General features: G+C 47.2%; 1 protein-coding gene across 6 annotated transcripts in view; it reads right to left on the bottom strand.

Moving 5' to 3' along the window:
• The window catches only part of sema5ba (sema domain, seven thrombospondin repeats (type 1 and type 1-like), transmembrane domain (TM) and short cytoplasmic domain, (semaphorin) 5Ba), a 300621-nt gene that overhangs the window by 180265 nt on the left and 94286 nt on the right, over positions 1-26070 (bottom strand). For 5 of the 6 annotated variants that reach the window (XM_067987078.1, XM_067987075.1, XM_067987080.1 and 2 more), the window contains one exon: positions 10296-10501. In XM_067987078.1, coding sequence (XP_067843179.1) covers positions 10296-10449 — 154 coding nt within the window. In that variant the 5' untranslated portion in view covers positions 10450-10501. Of the gene's footprint in view, positions 1-10295; positions 10502-10762; positions 10863-26070 lie in introns of those variants that run through there. The other variant, XM_067987079.1, reaches the window with a different exon arrangement.

Raw genomic sequence — 26070 nt, 5'->3', positions numbered from 1 at the left:
TTTGTGCTCAAGTTTCTGGTATAGGGAAATTGAACCTACTACCTTCTAATTCAGAAACGAGAGTGCTACCCACTGAGCCACAGCTGACACGTAAACAAACAGTTGTGTTGATGTACTGGCACCCACGGGTCTGTACCTGCCCCTTCAGGAAAGGAAGGGAGTAAAAGGGAGCGAAGGGACGAAAGGAAAACAGGCTTTGGGTCTTGTTTTGGAAGTTGAGAGGCCCTGCTGCAAACGGGAACGCCCGTGGTCTCAGTTTAACATGTGACTTTGTGGTTCCTATCCATCAACAGTAACGGGATAATGTCGAACACTACAATGAGATTATGAAGTCAGAGTCTATAAAATGGGATTACTGTCTGAGACATACAATACGAGTACAAATCATAACCTTTTACTACTCATACAGATGAGATAAAGAAACAAAATATGAGTTCACTGCTTGCCAGAGCCAAGCTACTTAAAAGTGCTGAAACCTTTGCTCGCTGAAGGCCCGAGTGTACACAAGTTGGCCACTTCTCAAAACAACACAAAAGGCTCATTTCTTTATTTAAAAGAAAGAAATTGCATTTCTATAGCGCCTTTCACAACCTCAGGGCGTCCCAAACAGCTTTACAGCCAATGAAGTACTTTCTGAAGTGTAGTCACTATTGTAACGTAGGAAACCCAGCAGTCAATTTGTGCACAGCAAGGTCCCACAAACAGCAATGAGGTAAATGACCAGATAATCTGTTTTTTTAGTGATGTTGCTAAGGGATAAATAATGGCCCAGGACACCGGGGACAACTCCCCTGCTCTTCTACGTCTGGATCTTTTACGTCCACCCGAGAGGGCAGCCAGGGCCTCGGTCTAATGTCTCATCAGAAAGACGCTCCCTCAGTACTGGCGCTGAAGTGTCAGCCTAGATTTTGTGCTCAAATCTCCAGGAGTGGGACTTGAACCCACGGCTCTGAGGTGAGAGCGCTACCCACTGAGCGACAGCTGACACTTGAACAAACTGTTGTGTGAGGTACTGGAGGGCTCTGGCACCCTGTGGCACTGTACCTGCATCTTCAGCAAAAGAAGTGATTAAAGGACGGGAACTGATTAAAAAAAAAACGGGCATGCAACTTTGCGGTTCCCATCAATGAACGCTAATTGGGATAATGTCTACCAACTGCAATGAGATTATCAAGTAATTTGCTTTTCCTGGGATCCCATGGCAGGGTATAGCCTTGCGTTGATACGGTTTGAGAGTTTCATAGCTTTGAAAGGACCTGACGGGAGGTGTTCGTGCTAGCTGGCAAAGCACACTTCCGCACATGTCTTCAAAGCATAACTTGCACTGCCAAGATAACATGTAACCTGCTGCTTGTAGCACCCAGGTTAGCCACTGTGCTTCAGATTAAAAATCAAACAGGAAGTTTGTAAATCTTTTGAAACCGGCTGGCAGTGCAGTGAGGCTTCGACGGCCTGTCATGCTCCCTTCTGTTGCTCTGCACTTTGACCCTTAAGGTCAGTTGTGTGGTCTCTCCTCCCCATGCTGCATTCCCCGCTCTCATTCCCACCTTCACACTCGTGCTCGTTCAGTTAAGGTCATGACAGAGCAGTAGCCATGCACTGGCTCCCTCCTGAAAGAGCAGAATCGTAGGCCCAAAAAAAATTCAGCTGCGGGAGCGCGGGCGATCAGCCCGCCAACGGCACTCTCCCACACTCCGATTGGAACAGGCGTCAATATAAAAAAAATACCCGTTGGGCCAGGTGAACAACCAATCAAACTCCTGGTGCACAGTGACCAAAAACACAATGAAGGTGCATCAACCAGACTACAAACACATCAGCACAACTGGTATCAGTCATGGCTCAGTGGTAGCACGCTCACTTCTGAGATAGGAGGTCATGGGTTCATAGTCCCACTCCAGAGACTTGAGCACAAAATCTAGGCTGCCACTCTGGTGCCTGTAACTGAGGGAGTGCTACACTGTTGGAGGTGTTGCCTTTGGGATGAGATGTTAAACCAAGGCCCCAGTGTAAAAGATTGTATGGCATTATTTGAAGAGGTGTTCTCCCCAGTGTCCTGGCTAATATTTATCCCTCAACCAACGTCACTAAATTATCTCATTGCTGTTTGTGGGATCTTGCTATGTGCAATTTGCCTGCCATGTTTCTGCAACAGTGACTACACTCCTAAAGTACTTCATTAGCGGTAAAGTGCTTCGGGAAGTCCTGAGGTAATGAAAGGTGCTACACAAACGTAAGTCTTTCTTTCAATGAATAAGTGGGATGGACAAAATCTTTTTTGACTTTCCCCCAAGGCCGCTTGCTGAATCTCTTGAAGTTAGGAGATATCCGACACTGGTCAGCCCTTGGTGGTCTGTCTGAGGAACAGTCTCATCTCTGGATGCAGGGTTTGCCCGATAAAGTTCAAAGGGCAGCGCTATATGTTGACCGTGCTTTCAGGCAAACTCAGTTTGTAGTATTGTAAATACCATTCAAGGCACCATCGCAGGGTCCACTGACAGCTCAGTTGGTACGTACTCTACCGACGCATACTGGGAAGACCCCAGTTTTGGTTCCCAGTCTGTGCGGAGTTAGCAGATCTTGGGAGTGAGGAAGGGGGGGAGGGAGACGAAGAGAGGAGGGAGAAACATGGCTGCATATCATGACACCACAAGGCCCGGCCAGGATGGAGATGATTGGGTAATTCCCCCACCAAACACTGCTGTAAGTGACTGGGATTGATTTTATGCAAACAATTTGTATTATGTAACTATCCTCCACTCACTGCGTTTTGCTGGAGAAATAATCGTAGTTTTAACGGGAGACGTTCTGTCATGAGTTCTGCGTAGGGACTCATTGAAACATAGAAAATAGGAGCAGGAGTAGGCCATTTGGCCCTTCGAGCCTGCTCCGCCATTCAATATGATAATGGTTGATCCTCTATCTCAATACCATATTCATGCTCTCTCCCCATACCCCTTGATGCCTTTTGTGTCTAGAAATCTATCTAGCTCCTTCTTAAATATATTCAGTGACTTGGCCTCCACTGCCTTCTGTGGTAGAGAATTCCACAGGTTCACCACCCTCTGAGTGAAGAAATTTCTCCTCATCTCAGTCCTAAATGTCCTACCCCGTATCCTGAGACTGTGACCCCTCATTCTGGACCCCCCCAGCCAGGGGAAACATCCTCCCTGCATCCAGTCTGTCTCGCCCTGTCAGAATTTTATACGTTTCAATGAGATTCTCTCTCATTCTTCTAAACTAGAGTGAATACAGGCCGAGTCGACCCGATCTCTCCTCATACAACAGTCCTGCCATCCCAGGAATCAGTCTGGTGAACCTTCGCTGCACTTCCTCTATGGCAAGTATATCCTTTCTTAGGTAAGGAGACCAAAACTGCACACAATACTCCAGGTGTGATCTCACCAAGGCCCTGTATAACTGCAGTAAGACATCCTTGCTCCTGTACTTAAATCCTCTTGCAATGAAGGCCAACATACCATTTGCCTTCCCAACTGTTTGCTGCACCCGCATGTTTGCTTTCAGTGACTGGTGTACAAGGACACCCAGGTCCCTTTCTACATCAACATTTCCCAATTTATCACCATTTAAATAATACTCTGACTTTCTGTTTTTCCTTCCGAAGTGGATAACTTCACATTTATCCATATTATACTACATCTGCCATGTATTTGCCCATTCACTCAACTTGTCTAAATCACCTTGAAGCCTCTTTGCATCCTCCTCACAACTCACAACCCCACCTAGTTTTGTGTCATCAGCAAACTTGGAAATATTACATTTGGTTCCCTCATCCAAATCATTGATATATATTGTGAATAGCTGGGGCCCAAGCACTGATCCCTGCGGTACCCCACTAGTCACCACCTGCCACCCCGAAAAAGAACCATTTATTCCTACTCTCTGTTTCCTGTCTGTTAACCAATTTTCAATCCATGCCAGTATATTACCCTCAATCCCATGTGCTTTAATTTTGCACACTAACCTCTTATGTGGGATCTTATCAAAGGCCTTCTGAAAATTCAAATAGACCACATCCACTGGTTCTCCCCTAACTATTCTACCAGTTACATCCGCAAAAAACTCCAGTAGGTTTGTCACACACGATTTCCCTTTCATAAATCCATGTTGACTTTGTCTTAAATAGACACTGTTTGTGGTTTGCTGAGTAAATAGACTTAATTTGCTGCATTATAGACTGTTTACTGTGAGTCCTGCCGTAAGTCCCAGCCCGCCCCCCCACCCCCCCCCCAACTCATTGGCTGACACAATGCAACTCATTGGCTGCTGCAGTGGTGATAAAAAGAAAGGAGCAAAACAACAAAGTTTCCAGCTCCCCATCGGCATCCCGTGAGCCCGGTCAGAAAATGCACGCCCGCCAGTGTTAGTTGAGGATAAATCGGTCTCCGTTGCGATGACTCCCCTGGTTGAATAGCCTAACTGCTTAAGCTCATGAGAAACGGCCACTTGACTGAGGCACTGTACCCCGGTGAGAGACAGACAGCACACTCAGGACAGGAGGAAACTTTTGTTTCAAAACACAGCGCCCTCACATTGACAGGCACGGAAAGCTGGTACCAGGGAGGAGATGAGAGACTTTTCGCTGATAAGTTTCGGTAAACCCTGTCAGGAAACGCTAAAAGAACTTGGTGAGAAAAGCCTAAATTGTCGTCACGATGTAAATGGCAACACTCCGCCTCTACAAACCCAGTAACGTCTTCCAAGAGACGTTACCGTGACAACAGCGTGCTTTTCTCAAGAGCTGAAAACAACATATTTTGATCCATCTTCAACAATCTGAAACCAACCTCATTTTATCTTGGTGCTGCAAAGCAACATCAAATTCCTGTAAATGTGACTAATCCCCAGACCGAGACCAGAGGTATTTACTAAAGTCAATCCTGACATTCCAGGTTAGATGGAAAGTGTCATCGTTTCACAGCCTGTGAAAGCTTTAACGGATTTAAGCTTTTCTCGAAAGGTCAGGTTTGTGATGTCTGGCTTTCTTTTTTCTCTCTCTGCTTCACCTTCAACTCCCCCAACACCCCCCACCATCCCCACTACATTCAGCACATCACCAGATCTGTCATTGTGTAACGGCAGGACAGTCGGGTAGACAGGTACTATCAGAGCAAACTCCCTGAAGAGATCGGACGAAAAGAAAAAAAAAGAACTTGCATTTATATAACATCTTTCATGACCTCAGGATGTCCCAAAGCGCTTTACAGCCAGTGAAGCACTTTTTGAAGTGTAGTCACCGTTGTAATGTAGGAAACGCGGCAGCCAATTTGTGCACAGCAAGCTCCCACAAACAGCAATGTGATGATGACCAGGTAATCTGTTTTTTTTTTAAAGTGATGTTGGTTGAGGGATAAATATTGGCCCGGGATACCGGGGAGAACTCCCCTGCTCTGCTTCAAAAATAGTGTTGTGGGGATCTTTTACATCCACCTGAGAGGGCAGACGGGGCCTCGGTTTAATGTCTCATCCGAAAGACAGTGCCGCACTCAGTACTGCACTGGGAGTGTCAGCACAGATTTTGTGCTCGAGTCTCTGGAATGGGATAATGAACCTACGATCTTCTGATTCAGAGGTGAGAGTGCTACCCGCTGAGCCACGGACATGACTGCAATGATGGCCCATAGTGAAGTGGGCCTCCAGCTCAGAACATCTACCACTAGTTGGAAATTAGTCCCTTTAAAGGTGTTGATTTATATAAAGCTTTGCGGGCACCAGTAACCCTCCGTTACCTCACCCGAATTGTCATTCTTTATTTGTGGCTTATAGTCAGCGAGTTATCAGCCATAGAGGGCACCACGTCCCAAGCCCAGAACCTGTCCTCCTCAGATCAGCCCCAACGTGCACTTTCCAGTCGTTGAAAATGAGCAGCGCTGGGAAGCAGGAAGTCTGAATCTTTGCTCTCCTCCCTTGAGGTACACAGAGGGCGGTAATCGCACCCCGCAGCTCTGCTGAGCAGAGACCAGCTAGCTCAACAAAGGCCAGGGGTCAAACTAGGGACTTCCATGCTCTATACTTAGTATCACAAGGGGCAGTGCAGGCTCTTACTCTCGATTCCTCACATAATAGCTCTCTACCTGAACTGAGATGTGACTGGGGTGATGGGGAGAAGAGGAGGTGCTTCTGATTGGGGGCGGGGGGCTAGGGATCATGATGCTTAATTGCACTGTGTCTGTATGGGACAGGTTCAATGGACTAGCTGGTCTTTTCCTGTCCATCATTTGCACAGGCTCTGCATGGTGTCCGCTGTGGCTCAGTTGGTAGCACGCTTGCCTCTGAGTTAGAAGGGTTAAGTCCTGCTCCAGAGATTTGTGCACAAAATGTAGGCTGACACTCTAGTGTAGTACTGAGGGAGTGCTGCACTGTCAGAGATGCTGTCTCTTGGATGAGACATCAAACTGAGGCCCTGTCTGCCCTCTTAGGTGGATATAAAAGATCCCACGGCACTACTTGAAGGTGAGCAGCGGAGGTGTACCAGCCATTATATCCTACATCACAACAGTGACTACACTTCAAGAGGATTTCATTGGCTGTAAAGTGCTTTGGGACGTTCTTTTTTATTTGTTCATGGGATGGTGGGCGTCGCTGGCAAGGCCGGCATTTATTGCCCATCCCTAATTGCTCTTGAGAAGGTGGTGGTGAGCCGCCTTCTTGAACCGCTGCAGTCCGTGTGATGAAGGTTCTCCCACAGTGCTGTTAGGAAGGGAGTTCCAGGATTTTGACCCAGCAACGATGAAGGAACGGCCGATATATTTCCAAGTCGGGATGGTGTGTGACTTGGAGGGGAACGTGCAGGTGGTATTGTTCCCATGTACCTGCTGCCCTTGTCCTTCTAGGTGGTAGAGGTCGCGGGTTTGGGAGGTGCTGTCGTGAAAGGCGCTATATAAATACAAGTTCTTCTTTCATTTTTCTTGATGGGGTGGATGGAAGGTGAGGGAAGGATACAACTCGAGGCCACTCTTACTAACTGCCGGCAACAAAAATCCGGAATCAGCACGGTCAGAGAATGAGAGCAAGTGAGGTTAAACAGAGAAAAATCACTTCACGAGAACAAAAATTGAAACCTGATTAATCCTACAGCCCTTGAGAACCTCTGCAGCTCCAGGAATTCCCACGCTAACACATTTTTGTGGGATTGCATGGGACTTAGAATTTCTGGAGTCTTGATCGTTGGACTACTGGGAACTCCTCCAAATGATATGGTTGATCTGGGACAATTATCCAAATTGTATTAAAGGATTCACTGACACTCCACCAAAAGGATACAGAATTTTACAGACAGGACTGAAAGGACAGGCATGAAGGGTGCTCTATAAATGCCAGGTCGTTCTTTCTTTCTTAGCAAGCTGTCGTTTCACCTCTGGGATCAGAGATTGAATCCAGCCCAGAATAACAAGATCTGCTTGCTGGCTGTGCTGTTAGCTTGGTTCAGTTGGTCGCACTGTTGCATGAGTCAGAAAGTTGTGAGTTTAAGCTTTACTTGGAACATTAGGAACAGGGGTAGGCCATTAAGCCCCTCGAGCCTGCTCCACTATTCAATTAGATCATGCCTAATCTGTATCTCAACTCCATTTACTCGCCTTGGTTCCATATCCCTTGCCTAACAAGCATCTATCCATCTTAGTTTTGAAATTGTCGACTGACCTTCAGCCTGAGCAGCTTTTTGGGGGGAGAGAATTCCAGATTTACTCTCGGACTCCAGCACATAACCCAGGCTGACACTTCAGGGCGATACCGAGTGCTGGATGTAAAATATCCCATGGCACTATTCAAAGAGGAGCAGGGAGTTCTCCTGTTTCTCAGAGACAATGACTCCCTCAACCAGCACAGCCAAAAAAACGTATTTAAATGGCCATTCATCTCACTTTTTGTTTGTGGGATCTTACCGTGTGCAAACTGCCTCCATTGATGTCTACTTAACAGTTATTACACTTCAAAAGTAATCCATTGAATGTGAAGCATTTCCCATGCGCACAGTGAGGTGCCATAACTTTTTTTTAACCATCCTAGCACAAGATTTGGGTATTCAAAGAATTATTTCATAAAGTATTGACAGAAGTGTTTTGGTACGACACGAAACCAGTACAATCCCCTAAACTGCAAAGATTTCACTTGTGCAGTTAAGCAAAACATGGTCAACAAATGAGGTAAGAGACGGTATCAAGCTATAAGAGAAGGCTTACACAGATACAAGGAAAAGTGGAAATCCAGAGCTATAAAAAGCAACAAAGAAAAAGAAAGGCTTGCATTTACAACGTCTTTCACGTCCTCAGGAGGTCCCAAAGCGCTTTGCAATCAATGAAGTACTTTTGAAGTGTAGTCACTGCTGTAATGTAGGAAACGCGGCAGCCAATTTGCGCACAGCAAGGTCCCACAAACAGAAATGTGATAATGACCAGATTATCTGCTTTTCTTTTAGTGATATTGGTTGAGGGCTAAATGTTGGCCAGGACACCAGGGATAACTCCCCTAACCTTCTTCGAAATAGTGCCATGGGATCTTTTATTTCCACTGGAGAGGGCAGACGAGACCTCGGTTTAACGTCTCATCCAAAAGACAGCACCGCCGAAGTGTAGCACTTCCTCAGTACTGTATTGCAGTATCAGGCCTGGATTTTATGCTCAAGTCTCCAGAGGGGGACCTAAACCCCCCCACCTTCTTGACTTATTAGGCGAGCGTACTACCAACTGAGCCACAGCTGATACTAATAAGAAAGTAATAAGAGGTGCAAAAAGGGAAGATGAAATAAAAACTTGCAAGGAATATCAAAGCTAACAGCAAAAGTTTTTATAAATATATTAAGATTAAGAGACAGAGTGGCTAGTCACTTGGACAAGTATGAGCTGATCAAAGAGAGTCAGCATGGATTTGTGCAGGGTAGGTCATGTCTCATTAATCTAGCTGAATTTTTTGAGGAGGTCATTAGCATGGTGGTTAGGAGGATGTGTATGTGGACTTCCAGATGGCATCTGATAAGGTTCCGCACAAGTGATTATTAGCAAAAATGAAAGCACATGGATTTTTTTTTTATTCGTTCATGGGATGTGGGCATCGCTGGCAAGGCCAGCATTTATTGCCCATCCCTAATTGCCCTTGAGAAGGTGGTGGTGAGCCGCCTTCTTGAACCGCTGCAGTCCGTGTGGAGGTAATTGGAGGTAACCTTGTGATATAGGTTGGAAGATAGGAGATACAGACTAGCGATAAAGGGTACATACTCTGGAAGACTAGATTACGTGCTGTAAGTATTAGAGTGAGGCTTGAGGCCATACCTTCTAGACTCAGAACCACTGGGCTAAACTGACATTAACAACATCAAGATACTGGAGCAGCAGAGCAACAGCTGATGGGAATACACGGCCATGGGGATTGTTTTGTTGAGAAAGAAACTGTCCAAGAGGACATGACCCTTGTATAAAGCAATTTCCCACCACCCCTCCCAAACCAACGACCTTTAGCTCCAAACAAGGACACACTTTCCAGTCTTATGCATGAGTACTGTACATACTGTAACTGAAACAAGCAGTTCAATGGTCCACATTTCAAAACTAACCACAATTTGGCACAAACTAACTATTGCGTGAATTGGAAAATTCATTCTAGTGCGATGGAATGCTCTTCTAAGGATAGAATTATGATACATTACTGGTGGTGTCAGCCGTGGCTCAGTGGGTAGCACATTTGCCTCTGAGTCATGAAAGTTATAGGTTTAAGTCCCACTCCAGAGACTTGAGCACATAATCCAGGCTACTCATAGTGCAGCACCGAGGGAGTGCTGTAGTGTTGGAGGTGCCGTCGTTTGGATGAGATGTTAAACCAAGGCCTTGTCTGCCCTCTCAGGTGGTCGTAAAAGATCCCATGGTACTTATTTGAAGAAAAACAGCGGAGTTCTTCCCGGTGTCCTGGGCCAATACTTATCACTCAACCAACATAACTAAAAACAGGTTATTTGATCATTATCTCATTGTGGTTTGTGGGACCTTGCTGTGTGCAAACTGGCTGCCACGTTTCCCTACATTACAACACTGACTACACTTCATTGGCTGCAAAGCACTTCGAGATGCTTGGAGGTCGTAAAAGGCGCTATATAAATGCAAGTTATTTCTTTTTTTTCAGCGTGGAGCCTTATGAGACATGGGAATAAACAGGAGGTGCCAATACTGAGTGAAGAAAGAGGAAAAGTGATCCGTTTCCACAGCAATGACAACCACTCACATCTGGACGAGCAGAGAACCTCCAAAATACAATATCCATAACACCTTTCGATTCCAGTTGCTTACCACTAAAAAGCACAGTTGGGTGCTCCTTCTTGCCACACCGTAGCTCATTTCCTAGAAGGCTCTCTGCACTCTGGGCGGCCGTGAGGTTGCACCTGATGATAAGTAGAACGCATGGGACAGACAGACAGCAGGCCACCAACCGTGAGACACCCATGGTGTCTGTCAAACGTCTTGGCTACCAAGGTGGTGGGACTTGGGAGATGTGCCTGAAAGAAAAAAAAACAGATAGATTTACTTGCAACGTAGGTTCGAGTGTTTGCTGGTCAGAAAAGTCCCATTAACACTACATCTAGTAAATAATCTTTGTTCACCTAAGGGTCTTAACAAGTCCCACTCTGACCTCTACCTCCTACACTGTTCCAATGAAGCTCAACACAACCTTGAGGAACAGCACCTCATCTTTCCATTAGGCACTTTACAACCTTACGGACTCAACATTGAGTTCAACAACTTTAGATCATAACCACCTCTCCCATTCTCTCGGACAGCAAGTGTTGGGTAATGGTTCTGCTGTAACCATTTACACCTCCTCTGGACCCATCTTTTGTTTCTTTACTTGTCCCATTACACCCTCCTTGCCTTGCACCATCATCCCTTATTGTTATTTAACCACTCCTGCCCTCCACTCTATCATAGGCCTTTCCCTTTTTCTTTCCTCCCCTCCCCTCACCTTTCCCTGACGTCTGTACTTGCTTATAAACTGTTAAATCTCTAACTTCTTCCAGATCTGATGAAAGGTCATCGACCTGAAACATTAACTCTGTTTCTCTCTCCACAGGTGCTCCCTGACCTGCTATGTGTTTCCAGCATTTTCTGTTTTAACAAGTCCCGAGTTTGTTGTAAATGGCTCAATCATTTCAGAAAGCCTGGTCCCATTGCAGACCATAAGAGATAGGAGCAGGAGTAGGCCATTTGGCCCTTTGAGCCTGCTCCGCCATTTAATGAGATCATGGCTGATCTGATTTTTACCTCAACTCCACGTTCCCGCCTTTTCCCCATATCCTTTGACTCCCTTGCTGATCAAAAATTTGTCTAACTCAGCCTTGAATGTATTCAATGACTCAGCCTCCACAGCTTTTTGGGGTAAAGAATTCCAAAGATTCATACCCCTCTGGGAGAAGAAATTCCTCCTCATTTCCGTCTTAAACGTCTTATTCGGAGACTATGCCCCCTAGTTTTAGATTCCCCCATGAGGGGAAACATCTTATCAGCATTTACCCTGTCAAGCCCCCTCAGAATCTTATATGTTTCAGTAAGATCTCCCCTCATTCTTCTAAACTCCAATGAGTATTGTACACTTCTTCCATGAGTAAAGGACGTCGATTGTGATGGTCCTTGACTCTAACAGCAAACCCGTTCTCCCCCTTTCCTCTTGTGGTTTTCTCCTCTCCCCTTGTGGAGATGCTTATGTTGGGGTTATGGTTGCAAAAGCGAAGCCAGCTCCAGCACCTTGCCCAAATGGCCAGTCTTCCTCCAAGTACCCAAGCACGGGACGTCAACACAATCTGCAGTTCCATGGGGTGGGTGGGGGGGGGGCGGTGGATACGATTGTTTTTGATTGTCACAAATGTACACTTACAGCCGCAGTGCACATGCTACGTTCCCCAACACAAGGAATCAATGTGCCCCTGGAACTATTCCCCAACACAAGGAATCAATGTGCCCCTGGAACTATTCCCCAACACAAGGAACCAATGTGCCCCTGGAACTATTCCCCAACACAAGGAACCAATGTGCCCCTGGAACTATTCCCCAACACAAGGAATCAATGTGCCCCTGGAACTATTCCCCAACACAAGGAATCAATGTGCCCCTGGAACTATTCCCCAACACAAGGAACCAATGTGCCCCTGGAACTATTCCCCAACACAAGGAACCAATGTGCCCCTGGAACTATTCCCCAACACAAGGAATCAATGTGCCCCTGGAACTATTCCCCAACACAAGGAATCAATGTGCCCCTGGAACTATTCCCCAACACAAGGAATCAATGTGCCCCTGGAACTATTCCCCAACACAAGGAACCAATGTGCCCCTGGAACTATTCCCCAACACAAGGAATCAATGTGCCCCTGGAACTATTCCCCAACACAAGGAATCAATGTGCCCCTGGAACTATTCCCCAACACAAGGAACCAATGTGCCCCTGGAACTATTCCCCAACACAAGGAACCAATGTGCCCCTGGAACTATTCCCCAACACAAGGAATCAATGTGCCCCTGGAACTATTCCCCAACACAAGGAATCAATGTGCCCCTGGAACTATTCCCCAACACAAGGAATCAATGTGCCCCTGGAACTATTCCCCAACACAAGGAATCAATGTGCCCCTGGAACTATTCCCCAACACAAGGAACCAATGTGCCCCTGGAACTATTCCCCAACACAAGGAATCAATGTGCCCATGGAACCATTCCCCAACACAAGGAACCAATGTGCCCCTGGAACTATTCCCCAATCTTTCAGAAGGGGCAGGTGGGGGAAGATAAGGCCGAGATAGTGCACTCAGTGAAGTAGGAAAGGAAGCCCTTCCTACGACAAACCTAGGGCAGATCAGACAGGCAAGATTGAGAGAGCTCGTTATGGAAAAGGCTTTTCTTTCAAATAAAAATCAATGTAAAAATGGACAGCCTCCAAGAGTAGCGCATCTGTACTGCAAACAAAGGGCGCTTTATCTCAGCGGTGACACAGCCTGATATCAGACAATCCACACACATTACGCATGGTGAATTAACGGTGCATGTTTGGCCGATGCCGTTGTGTATTAATAGTTGCCCAGTGTGCAATCCAGCAGAGTCAAAGTGTGCTTCTGGAAAGTTGATGATCTCAAGAGTTTTTAACAATTCAGCGACACTGCTACAGACCCTCGGTTTGGGGGTAGGACTTTAGTTAAATTTTGAAAGGGTTTACCTTTTACAGTTCATTTTTTTTCAACAACAACTTGCATTTAAATAGCACTTTTAACATAGTAAAACATTCCCAGGTGCTTTACAGTAGTGTAATCAGTCAAATATTGACACTGAGCCAAAGAAGGTGATATTAGGACAGGTGACCAAAAGCTTGGTCAAAGAGGTAGGTTTTAAGGAGTGTCTTAAAGGAGAGAGAGAGAGGTAGAGAGGCGGAGTGGTTTATGGAGGGAATTCCAGAGCTTAGGGCCTAGGCAGCTGAAGGCACGACCACCAATGGTGGGGTGAAGGAAGTGGGGGATGGGCAGGAGGCCAGAATTGGAGGAACACAGAGTTCTCAAAAGGTTGTAGGGCTGGAGGAGGTCACGGAGATAGGGAGGGGCGAGGCCATGGAGGGATTTGAACATGAGGATGAGAATTTGAAAATCGAGGTGTTCCCAGACTGGGAACCAATGTGGGTCAGCGAGCACAGGGGATGATGGGTGAATGGGACACGGCGCGAGTTAGGATACGGGCAGCAGAGTTTTGAATGAGCTCGTGTCAACGGATGGTGGAAGATAGGAAGCCAGCCAGGAGAGCATTGGAATAGTCGAGTGTGGAGGTTAACAAAAGCACGGACGAGGGTTTCAACCTCCTTATTCCCCCTCTTCCCACCTAAGCAGAGTACTTTGCAGGTGATCTTTCCATCAGGAGGCCTCTCTCAATCTCACTTGGTCGCCAAAACATACACAAGTTTGGGATCTTCAGGTTGACTGACACATTGATTCTTTTTTTTGGCCCTGCTTCTTTCCTTTCTTCGTGGAGACACCTGGCTTCTGTTCACCAAACATTTGGTAAAATAGTGGAACATTCCAAGTAAATGCACTGACCAGCACTGAACTGCTATTCTGACCGGTCAGGCCCCAGATTCAATCCTTGATCTGTGCTGAGTTCGCTACCTCAGCAGGAAGGGTAGGGGGAAGATAGCAGTAGGGACACTGTCATTGGCTGGGGGTGGTGGGGAATTAGCCCAGATTCCCACTCCTGATCACTAGCCAGTGGTTCCCACTGAAAAATGCACGTGCGAAAATTAGGTGATCAGATTCAACAACCAGTGACTGGGCCCACGCATGAAAAATAACTGCAAAGGCAAGACAGTCAACGGCAGCCAATGCCAACGGAGCCATAGTGCGGCATGGGTCAGTGCCATCAAGGGGGAAAAAGGGGAGGAGGGACAAGGGCTGTCGATTGGGTTGGGATTTCTATTACGTGCCAATAGCGAAAAGATGCACAGCTATTTACATCACCTCGTCAAGAACGCCTTGTGTGAAGACGGTGCCCCTTTAAACGTGAGGACTGTTGGTGGAAACATCGCAGTCTAAGCTCCTTTAAAACAAAAAGAGAACTCTTGCACAGACCTTTTCTTTCATTCATTCTTGGGGTGTGGGTGCCACTGACGTTTACTGCCCGTTCCTAGTTGCCCTGAGAAGGTTAGCGATGAGCCTTTTTCCCGAGCCGCTGGTAACACTTTGATGCAACTGAGCGGCCTGCTGGGCCCGCTTCAGAGGGCAGTTAAGAGTCAATCAAGTTGGTGTGAGACTGGAGTCACGTACAGGCCAGGCCGGTTAAGGACGGCAGGTTTCCTTCCCTGAAGGGCATTGGTGAACCAGTTGGGTTTTTACGACAATCTGGCAGCTCCATGGTCACTTTTACTGACACCAGCTTTTTATTTCCAGATTTTAGAAACAAAATTGAGTCCAAATCCTCCATCTGCCACGGTGGGATTGGAACTCACTTTTTCTGGATCATTAGTCAAGTAACATAAACCACTACCGTCCCCCTTGACTCTGGAGATTTTTTTTTTTATTTGTTTATTTAAAAAAGTCTCTTGATTTTTTTTTTGTCAACTGAGATTTATGGAACTTGAACATTCTCAAATCCCTGTCAATCCCGGGATTTTACTTGTTTTGAGCGGGAGTGGAGAACCTGTGCGGGGGGAGGGGGAGAGGACGGGAGGTGTGGGGGATTAAAGTGATCGTAGCCCTCGAGATTGCACAGAGGGTCCGCAGCCTCTGCTTTTCATCACATTGCTACCAATTAATCTGGTCTCAATTCTGACAGTAAAAGGGAACCAGCCCCTCTACAGACTCAAGGCATAAGCAGAATCCATATAACTGCACAAGACAAGACTTGGTTAGCAAGGCCTCATTGATTTTTTTTCCCCCACCCTCTCTCTTACACCCACTATCACCCTCCTCCAGTCCTGGAGGTAATCACTCTCACTGGGGACATGGCAGTTCCAGTCGTTTAGCACCTCATCAAATCAAACCGGCCATTCTGTACCCTGAGCCTGGACGGCAAGTTTCAGCAGTCGAGTCGACCATGGGGAGCATCACAGCTGAGGCACATCCTGGGAAACATAGGTACATAGGAATCTCTCAGCGCCCTGTTCCGCCATTCTATTAGATCAAGGCTGATCTGTCTCTTAACTCCCATCTACCCGCCTTGGTTCCGTAACCCTTAATACCCTCGCCTAACAAAAAATCTATCAATCTCAGTTTTGAAATTTTTAATTGACCCCCAGCCTCAACAGCTTTTTGGGGGAGAGAGTTCCAGATTTCCACTACCCTTTGTGTGAGGAAGTGCTTCCTGACATCACTCCTGAATGGCCGAGCTCTAATTTTAAGGTTACGCCCCCTTGTTCTGGACTCTCTCCACCAGAGGAAATAATTTCTCTCTATCGATCCCTATCAACTATCTTCGATCATCTTAAACACCTCAATTAGATCACCCCTTAATCTCTGTATTCATAGGAAAATAGGAACATAGGAACAGGAGTAGGCCATTCAGCCCCTCGTGCCTGCTCCGCCATTTGATAAGATCATGGCTGATCTGTGATCTAGCTCCATATACCTGCCTTTGGCCCGTATCCCTTAATACCTTTGGTTGCCAAAAAGCTATCTATCTCACATTTAAATTTAGCAATTGAGCTGGTATCAATTGCCGTTTGCGGAAGAGAGTTCCAAACTTCTACCACCCTTTGTGTGTAGAAATGTTTTCTAATCTCACTCCTGAAAGGTCTGGCTCTAATTCAAGGGAATACAAGTCTAATCTGTGCAACCTCAGTTTTGACATTTTCAATTGACCTAACCTCAACAGCTTTCCGGTGGGAGTTACTGGATAGGGATCAGAAGTGGGAACCCTGGCTAATTCCTCCCAACCCACCACCCCACCCCCCATCCCGGCCCTCCCCATCCCTCTCCAGAGCAAGGATATAGAGTCAGGTCAACAGTTGGGGCCCTGTTGCCGTCACATACCAGGGATTCCCGACAGTTTGTTCGACAATGAGCTATGGTTTACCCTGGGGAACAATCCCCATACAGGGCAATAACAGCCATGGAGTTTCTATTGGTCTCTTCCCTCAGATTTTGTGAAGGGTATAGTTAGATAATATTTCCTGACCAATGCTCGTGCGTCACATGCTTGCGTATCATACAGCACAGAAGGCGGCCATTCAGCCCATCGTGCCTGTGCCTGCTCTTTGAAAGAACTATCCGATTAGTCCTACTCCCTCTGCTCTTTTCCCATTGCCCTGAACTTTTTCCTTTTCAAGTATTTATCCAATTCCCTTTTGAAAGTTACTATTGAATCTGCTTCCACCGCCCTTTCAGGCAGTGAATTCCAGATCATAACAACTCGCTGCGTAAAAAAGATTCTCATCTCCCCCCTGGTTCTTTTGCCAATTATCTGAAATCTGTGACCCTGCTGCCAGTGGAAATGGTTTCTCCCTATTTACCCTATCAATTAGCCCTCATAAATTTGAACACCTCTATTAAATCTCCCTCTCTGTTCTGAGGAGAACAATCCCAGCTTTCCCAGATAATTGAAGTCCCTCATCCCTGGTGCCATTTTAGTAAATCTCCTCTCCACCCTCTCCAAAGCCGTGACATCCTTGAACTGCTGGCTTACAAACTCCATCTTGAAGACTGAATCTCTCCTCCAGCCTAGATCCAATCAGTTGCTGAAGTGAAACACTGATTCAGGACTGGCTGATACTAGACAACTCCTCTAAATTCTCATACTCAAAATGGGTACATCGTTACAGTGGAGACGGTACACAGCCAAGGAACGCAAGTCGCAATCGGGACTCAACTACACACACATTTGTTTCTCTATTGCACCAGTGCTTTGGAATAGAATCATACCGCACAAAGGGAGGCCATTCGGCCCATCGTGCCTTCTGCCGGCTCTCTGAAAGAGCTATCCAATTAGTCCCACTCCCCTTTGCTCTTTCCCCATGGCCCTGTAAATTTTAAGTATTTATCCAATTCCCTTTTGAAAGTTACTATCGATTCTGCTTCCACCGCCCTTTCAGACAAATCTGCTCTACAAAATAAAAAAGGCCCAGAGGGCAGTGAGATCCCCATCGCCGACACACCTCATGTAGAAGATGTGGTTCTAAATATAAGGCAGCAAGTGGGCAGTCTCCTGCAATCCTTCACAGGATACAAAGAGACACAAAAGATTCCATTAATAGATTGGAGCCATTTAAAAAAACTGGGACATGACAGGGTGAATGATGGAAGCCAGGAAGGAAATGTGTATCCAATAATTGTTCCCAGACTTGGTGCACCCTGTGGGCATTTATGGGAAAATATCCATCAGGAAAGGAGAAGAAAAGGCAGAGTCTACAGAAAAAGCCTCAACAATCAGGGAATAAGACAATTTCTCGACGTCAATTGGAAGAAAAATTCTACGGGCACAGGCCAACCACTGTAAAACATTCAGTTCATGTAGAAGTTAATGGCCTAAGCCACGTAGAACAGGACGTCCCAGGTTTGACTCTGGGTCTGTGCCGAGTTAGCTGATTTCAGCCACGTTGGAGAAATGCTTTTGATAGTTACCCCCTCGGAAAGGTGTGGCAGACTGTCAACGGGCGAGGGCAGGACCGGGCTCTGCTACTTCATACTCTACAGTCAAACAACCCGCTGACACTCCCTGGGCTCGTGTGCAACGAACTTGGGTATTGGATTGTGGAGGTCGCCCGTGGAACTACACCCTAGCTAGGGTCAGAGAAGGGGAGGAAATCGCTCAAAGAAGTTGAAGGTTTTTTTTAAATCCCTGGGGGTGAAGGAAGATGCTTGAAGTGAAAATCGGAAACGGTTGTGCCCCCTGGCACTATTTCGAAGAAAAGCAGGGCTAGTTCTCCCCTGTGTCCTGGGCCAATATTTATCCCCCAACCAACATTAACTAAAAAAACAGATTACTTGGTGATTGTCACATTGCTGTTTGTGGGACCTTGCTGTGAGCAAATTGGCTGCCGCATTTCCTACATTACAACAGTGACTGCACTTCAAAAGTACGTCATTGGCTGTAAAGCTTTATTGGGATGTCCTGAGGTCGTGAAAGGCGCTATATAAATGCAAGTTAGTTAGTTGGGTTGGTTTCCAATATGAGAAAGATCAGCTAAAAGAAAAATGAGTTGGCCCGGTGTGAGAGCGTGAATCAGAACACAATTGTTAATTCACAACCGCGGTCTGCCAGGTCCAAACGTACATCACAACTGAGTGGCAGTGGTGGTCAGACTCGCACTGGAGGGAGTGAACACAAAGCTGACAAGGATTACCCCACTGTCATCGTCCCTATGCAGTGTGGTTTGAAGTTTGAAATGTGATAGTGAGCTTTAATTAAACTTTTGACACATAGGGAAAAGTTGATTCCCATTCTGGAGCAGTGGAGCCGGGTACCCTGATGATGGCCCACCAACTCTCTGATACCGTGGCCTCGATTTTAACCCCCTCCCCCGCCCTCCGACGGGCAGGAGAAGGTCAGCAAGGGTCCCCGGCTGCGGCCTCCTGCCGCTGGTGCCCCCTCCTACCCGCCGGACAGGCTATCCGTTTGGCCAGTTGCCGGGCACGAAGAGGCCCTACAATACGTTAATGAGGCCTCCACGCCCCCCCCCGACTGTGCCGAGCTTTGCCTGCGTTCTCGCACTCCCTCGCACTCTCCCTCCCCTGCATCTCCGTAAATATCAGGGCCCGTGTTTCATGCACCCGTCATAGTTCCACCAATGTAGAGGCAGTCCCGTCCTTTGCAAGGGTGAGCGTCAAACGCAAAGTGAAATTTAAAGGGCCTACCTCATGGGTCCGGGGGTGATATGGGCCCAACCTCGAGCAATCTCAAGGTTCAAAACTTACACTTTTTTTGGCATTCCCTCTCCTCTCCCCCTCCTCCTCCTCTCCTGAAGGGGTGGACTCCTGCTAGGATATAGCTCCACGGTGGTGGGTTCCCTCTGGCAATTTACCCAATTGGCCCTTCCATGTGCCAGCCTAGCGGTGAGCAACTGGCAGGCTATTCCTTCACAAAAGGCGTCACAGTAAAGCCCAACTCTCATGTCCACATATGTAGACGGTTTACAGCAGGGGATCTACTGGAGTGTTGACTCTGGCTTGCTTTCCCCTTCCTTAGCCCAAGGGTGCTAAGGAACGTAGGAACAGGAGTAGGCCATTCAGGCCCTCGAGCCTGTTCCGCCATTCAATTAGATCATGGCTGATCTGCATCTCAACTCCATCTACCAGCCTTAGTTCTACATCCCTTGATACTCTTGCCTAAGAAAAATCTATCAATCTCCGTTTTGAAATTTTCAATTGACCCTCAGCCTCAACAGCTTTTTGGGGGAGAGTTTTCTAGATTTCCACTACCCTTTGTGTGAAGAAGAGCTTCCTGACATCACCCCTGATTGGCCTAGCTCTAATTTTAAGGTTATGCCCCCTTGTTCTGGACTCCCTCACCAGAGGAAGTAATTTCTCTCTATCTACCTTACCAAATCCTTAAATCACATTAAACACCTGAAATAGGGGACATAAAAATAAGACAGTCACGAATAAATCCAATGGGGAATTCAGGAGAAAATTCTTACCCAGAGAGTGGTTAGAATGTGGAACTCGCTACCACAAGGAACAGTCGAGGCGAATAGCATAGATATATTTAAGGGGAAGCTAGAGGAACACATGAGGGAGAAAGGAATAGAAGGGAATGCTGATAGGGTGAGATGAAGAAGGGTGGGAGGAGGCTCGTGTGGAGCATAAACACCGGCATGGACCTGTTGGGCCGAATGGCCTGTTTCTGTGCTGTAAATTCTGTGTAATTCTATGTGATTAGATTACCTCTTAATCTTCTATATTCAAGGGAATACAGCCTAGTCTATGCAACCTGTCCTCCCTAATTTAATCCTTTCACATTCAGGTGAATCTGCGTTGCACCCCCTCCAAGGCCAATATATCCTCCCTGAGGTGCCAACTGTGCCAGCCTGAAGGCTAGCACTGTGAGGTTAGCTAACTCAACACGGATTGGGGGTTAAACCCGAGAACTTTGGGCCAGTCAGTCGTACGATGCTTTAATCAACTGAGCGAAACTCGCATTGATCTCAAGGGCGACTTGCCTCCAGCCTCTTGTCAGGTTCATTTCACAGCTGAAGTCACACGGTCTCTGCGGGGAGTTTCTCAAAGCTTCAAGTTCAGTAGCAGCCTAAGGGTTGCCAACCCTCCAGGAATTAAAGATTAACATCCTGGACACTGCTGCGAGCAAAACCCAGGAGAAAAATCATCCAAAACTCTGCTGCCCTTATCCTAACTCTCACCAAGTCCTAATCACCCATCACCCCTGTGCTCGCCGACCTACACTGGCTCACAGTCTGGCAACGTCTCAATTTTAAAACTCATCCTTGTTTTCAAATCCCTCCGTGGCCTCGCCCCCTCCCTATCTCTGTTGTCTCATCCAACCCTACAACCCTCCGAGATCTCTGCGCTCCTCCAACTCTGGCCTCTTGCGCATCCCTGATTTTAATCGCTCCACCATTGGCGGCCGTTCCTCCAGCTGCCTAGGCACTAAGCTCTGGAATTCCCTCCCTGAACCTCTCCTGTCCTCTCTTTTCTCCTTTAAGACGCTCCTTAAAACCTACCTCTTTGACCAAGCTTTTGGTCACCTGTCCTAATATCTCCTTATGTGACCCCAGTATCAAATTTTGTTTGATTCCTGTGAAACACCTTGGGACGTTTTACTACATTAAAAGCACTATATGAATGCAAGTTGTTGTTGTTTAACACCTCATCTGAAAGGCGGCGCCTCCAACAGTGCAGCACTCCCTCAGTACTGCACTGGGAGTGTTAAACTTAGATTATGTGCTCAAATCCCTAAAGTGGGACTTCAACTCATAACCTTCTGACTCAGAGGCAACAGCTGAGGCAAAGCTGACACCTTTACTCTGTATCCAGCAGTGCAGTAACCTGTCCTAGGTGCGTTTGATGCTGACACTGAGGTGGCAGGAATTCAAAATGTTCCATCCCAGTTAGTATGCAGGTGCAGCAGGTGATCAAGAAGGCCAACGGAATGTTGGCTTTTATTGCTAGGGGGATAGAATATAAAAACAGGGAGGTATTGCTGCAGTTATATAAGGTATTGGTGAGACTGCACCTGGAATACTGCATACAGTTTTGGTGTCCATACTTAAGAAAAGACATACTTGCTCTCGAGGCAGTACAAAGAAGGTTCACTTGGTTAATCCCAGGGATGAGGGGGCGGACATATGAGGAGAGGTTGAGTAGATTGGGACTCTACTCATTGGAGTTCAGAAGAATGAGAGGCGATCTTATTGAAACATATAAGATTGTGAAGGGGCTTGATCGGGTGGATGCGGTAAGGATGTTCCCAAGGATGGGTGAAACTAGAACTAGGGGGCATAATCTTAGAATAAGGGGCTGCTCTTTCAAAACTGAGATGAGGAGAAACTTCTTCACTCAGAGGGTAGTAGGTCTGTGGAATTTGCTGCCCCAGGAAGCTGTGGAAGCTACATCATTAAATAAATTTAAAACAGAAATAGACAGTTTCCTAGAAGTAAAGGGAATTAGGGGTTACGGGGAGCGGGCAGGAAATTGGACATGAATTTAGATTTGAGATTAGGATCAGATCAGCCATGATCTTATTGAATGGCGGAGCAGGCTCGAGGGGCCGGTTGGCCTACTCCTGCTCCTATTTCTTATGTTCTCATGTTCTTATCCTCCAGCACCAATATCGCTTACTTTGATGGGCACAAAAACATATATGTATTTTTTTTTAAACTTCCCACTTTGATAAGAACCAGGAGGATATTTATAAGTAAAGGTCTTATTTAGTGGACACTGCGGCAACTGAATGCTTGTGATTCACTAGTGTTGGCTCAGAGTATGAAGTTAAGTCAGGCCAGTGATTTAGCCCCTCTTTCTCCCCAATGGATACGATGTTCCAATGGGCAAAACACACAAGGAAGACAATCGGGGAAATCAGGCATTGGGCAGGGGCAATGAGCACGATGTGCTCCACCAACAGTTCTTAAAATGGCCTCCCATCAGCCAGCTGTTCCTTCAATCAATCACCCAGAAGTTCACTGCAGGTCAAACGTGTAATTGAAACCTTTCTGCTTATAAACTCTCCCCATGCCTGGCCAGAAATGTTATCCATTTATTATTTCATTGTGTAAATACTGCTCCAAGCTCTCAGGACTGGGCAAATTAATCTTGAAAGCATGTGTCAAACTGCGGCAAAAGTAATTGAGGTGAAGGAGCACTTAGGAAAATTGGAGAACTCCCTCCCCTCCCTTCCCCCCTCTCCTCTCCGAGCGAGATCAGCTAACTCAGACACAGACCTGGGATCCAATTTGGGCCCTTCCTGTATGGCAGAGTTACCACATGGCGTGGTGTGTCTAGCAGCTGAATGAAGTGATGTAAATATTTCAGCTCAACCTCTTTCCACCACCGCCCCCACCGCCACCCCTCCCCACAATACCCCGCCGGGCCACGTTCCGAACCCAAACACATCTGGCCTATCTGAACAGGGAATGGGATGGTGAGTGGAGGAGAGAGTCATCGGCTGTGGAACTGTACCCCAGCAAGAGTTAGTGCCTGCAGAACTGTACCCCAGCAAGAGTTAGTGCCTGTGGAACTGTACACCAGCAAGAATTAGTGGCTGTCGAACTGTACCCCAGCAAGAGTTAATGCCTGCGGAACTGTACCCCAGCAAGAGTTAGTGCCTGCAGAACTGTACCCCAGCAAGAGTTAGTGCCTGCGGAACTGTACCCCAGCAAGAGTTAATGCCTGCGGAACTGTACCCCAGCAAGAATTAGTGCCTGTGGAACTGTACACCAGCAAGAATTAGTGCCTGTGGAACTGTATCCCAGCAAGAGTTCGTGCCTGTGGAACTGTACCCCAGCAACAGTTAGTGCCTGTGGAACTGTACCCCAGCAAGAGTTAATGCCTGTGGAACTGTACCCCAGCAACAGTTAGTGCCTGTGGAACTGTACCCCAGCAAGAGTTAATGCCTGTGGAACTGTACCCCAGCAACAGTTAGTGCCTGTGGAACTGTACCCCAGCAAGAGTTAATGCCTGCGGAACTGTACCCCAGCAACAGTTAGTGCCTGTGGAACTGTACCCCAGCAAGAGTTAATGCCTGTGGAACTGTACCCCAGCAAGAGTTAGTGCCTGCGGAACTGTACCCCAGCAAGAGTTAGTGCCTGTGGAACTGTACCCCAGCAAGAATTAGTGCCTGTGGAACTGTACCCCAGCAAGAGTTAGTGCCTGTGGAACTGTACCCCAGCAAGAATTAGTGCATGTGGAACTGTACCCCAGCAAGAGTTAGTGCCTGTGGAACTGTACCCCAGCAAGAGTTAGTGCCTGCGGAACTGTACCCCAGCAAGAATTAGTGCCTGTGGAACTGTATCCCAGCAAGAGATAGTGCCTGTGGAACTGTACCACAGCAAGAGTTAGTGCCTGTGAAACTGTACCCCAGCAAGAGTTAATGCCTGCGGAACTGTACCCCAGCAACAGTTAGTGCCTGTGGAACTGTACCCCAGCAAGAGTTAGTGCCTGCGGAACTGTACCCCAGCAAGAATTAGTGCCTGTGGAACTGTACACCAGCAAGAATTAGTGCCTGTGGAACTGTACCCCAGCAAGAGTTAGTGCCTGTGGAACTGTACCCCAGCAAGAATTAGTGCCTGTGGAACTGTACCCCAGCAAGAGTTAGTGCCTGTGGAACTGTACCCCAGCAAGAGTTAGTGCCTGTGGAACTGTACACCAGCAAGAATTAGTGCCTGTGGAACTGTATCCCAGCAAGAGATAGTGCCTGTGGAACTGTACCCCAGCAAGAGTTAGTGCCTGTGGAACTGTACACCAGCAAGAGTTAGTGCCTGTGAAACTGTACCCCAGCAAGAGATAGTGCCTGTGGAACTGTACCCCAGCTAGAGATAGTGCCTGTGGAACTGTACCCCAGCAAGAGATAGTGCCTGTGGAACTGTACCCCAGCAAGAGATAGTGCCTGTGGAACTGTACCCCAGCAAGAGTTAGTGCCTGTGGAACTGTACTCCAGCAAGAGTTAGTGCCTGTGGAACTGTACCCCAGCAAGAGTTAGTGCCTGTGGAACTGTACCCCAGCAAGAGATAGTGCCTGTGGAACTGTACCCCAGCAAGAGTTAGTGCCTGTGGAACTGTATCCTAGTGAGAGTCAGCGTCTGTTGGATCGTACCTCAGCAAGAGTCAGCGTCTGTGGAACTTTACCCCAGCGAGAGTCAGCAGCTATGGAACTGTACCCCAGAGAGAGTCCGTATCCGTTACCTCACTCAAGGGCCCCATTTATTCACCCGTGCCTCGACAGTGAAGCGTGGGCAGGCCATGTGACTGTACGAGGCAGTAGGGGCAGAGTGTTTGCTCTGGGCCCTCATCCCATAGTGTGCACTTTCCAGCAGGAATCACTGGACGGCGTCGAGAGCAGAAACTCAGGCTGATGTCCCCCCTCCCACACCCTTAACCCAGGGACAATTGTGGTTAATTGTCGCTCCCCTTTGCCTCGGCTCCGGTTGAGATCAGCTAACTAACCACAAGCTTGGGGGGGGCGGGTGGAGGGATTGGGTGGGCAGTGGAATCAGACCTCAGATACTCCTGGTCTGGATGACTGACGGGATAAACTCACTAAACCATCAAAGGAGCCTTCTTAAAACAAAATATATACACTCATTACTTTTCATTCATTTGGAATAGGAGATATGATCAGTGATGGATTTGCAGCCAGGTTAATCGAGTCAGTGTGCTCTCCTGCATTTAGAAACCTGGTAAAGGTTCTTAACATGTTATAAACACCACTTCTGCTGGTTCAGACGGCCTTGGAGAAGGTGGAGAGGAGATTTACTAGAATGGTACCAGGGATGAGGGACTTCAGTTATGTGGAGAGACTGGAGAAGCTGGAATTGTTCTCCTTAGAGCAGAGAAGGTTAAGGGGAGATTTAATAGAGGTGTTCAAAATTATGAGGGGTTTTGATAGAGTAAATGGGGAGAAACTGTTTCCACTGGCAGGAGGGTCGGTAACCAGAGGACACAGATTTAAGATGATTGGCAAAAGAACAAGGGTGAGATGAGTTTCTTTTTACGCAGCAAATTGTTACGATCTGGAATGCACTGCCTGAAAGGGCGTTGGAAGCAGATTCAATAATAACTTTCAAAAGGGAACTGGATAAATACTTGATAAGGAAAGATTTGCAGGGCTATGGGGAAAGGAGTAACGAGATTGGGACTAATTGGACGGCTCTTTCAAAGAGCCGGAACAGGCACGATAGGTCGAATGGCCTCCTTCTGTGCTGTATGATTCTATGATTCTACATTAAAGGTGGCACTATTCCAAGAAGAGAAGGGAGTTCTCCCGCTGTCCTGGCCAACATTGCTCCCTCAGCTCACACCACCTAAAACAGGTGAACTGGCCATTCGTCATCGCACTGCTGTTTGTGGGATCTTGCTGCGCGCAAAATAACTGACACATTTGCCTACCGGACAACAGACTCTGCTTTTCAAAGTAGTTGACAGTGTGTCAATCGT

The sequence above is a fragment of the Heptranchias perlo genome, chromosome 7 (assembly GCF_035084215.1).
Source record: "Heptranchias perlo isolate sHepPer1 chromosome 7, sHepPer1.hap1, whole genome shotgun sequence".
NCBI lineage: Eukaryota > Metazoa > Chordata > Chondrichthyes > Hexanchiformes > Hexanchidae > Heptranchias > Heptranchias perlo.
This window is presented reverse-complemented; position numbering and strand designations above follow the sequence as displayed.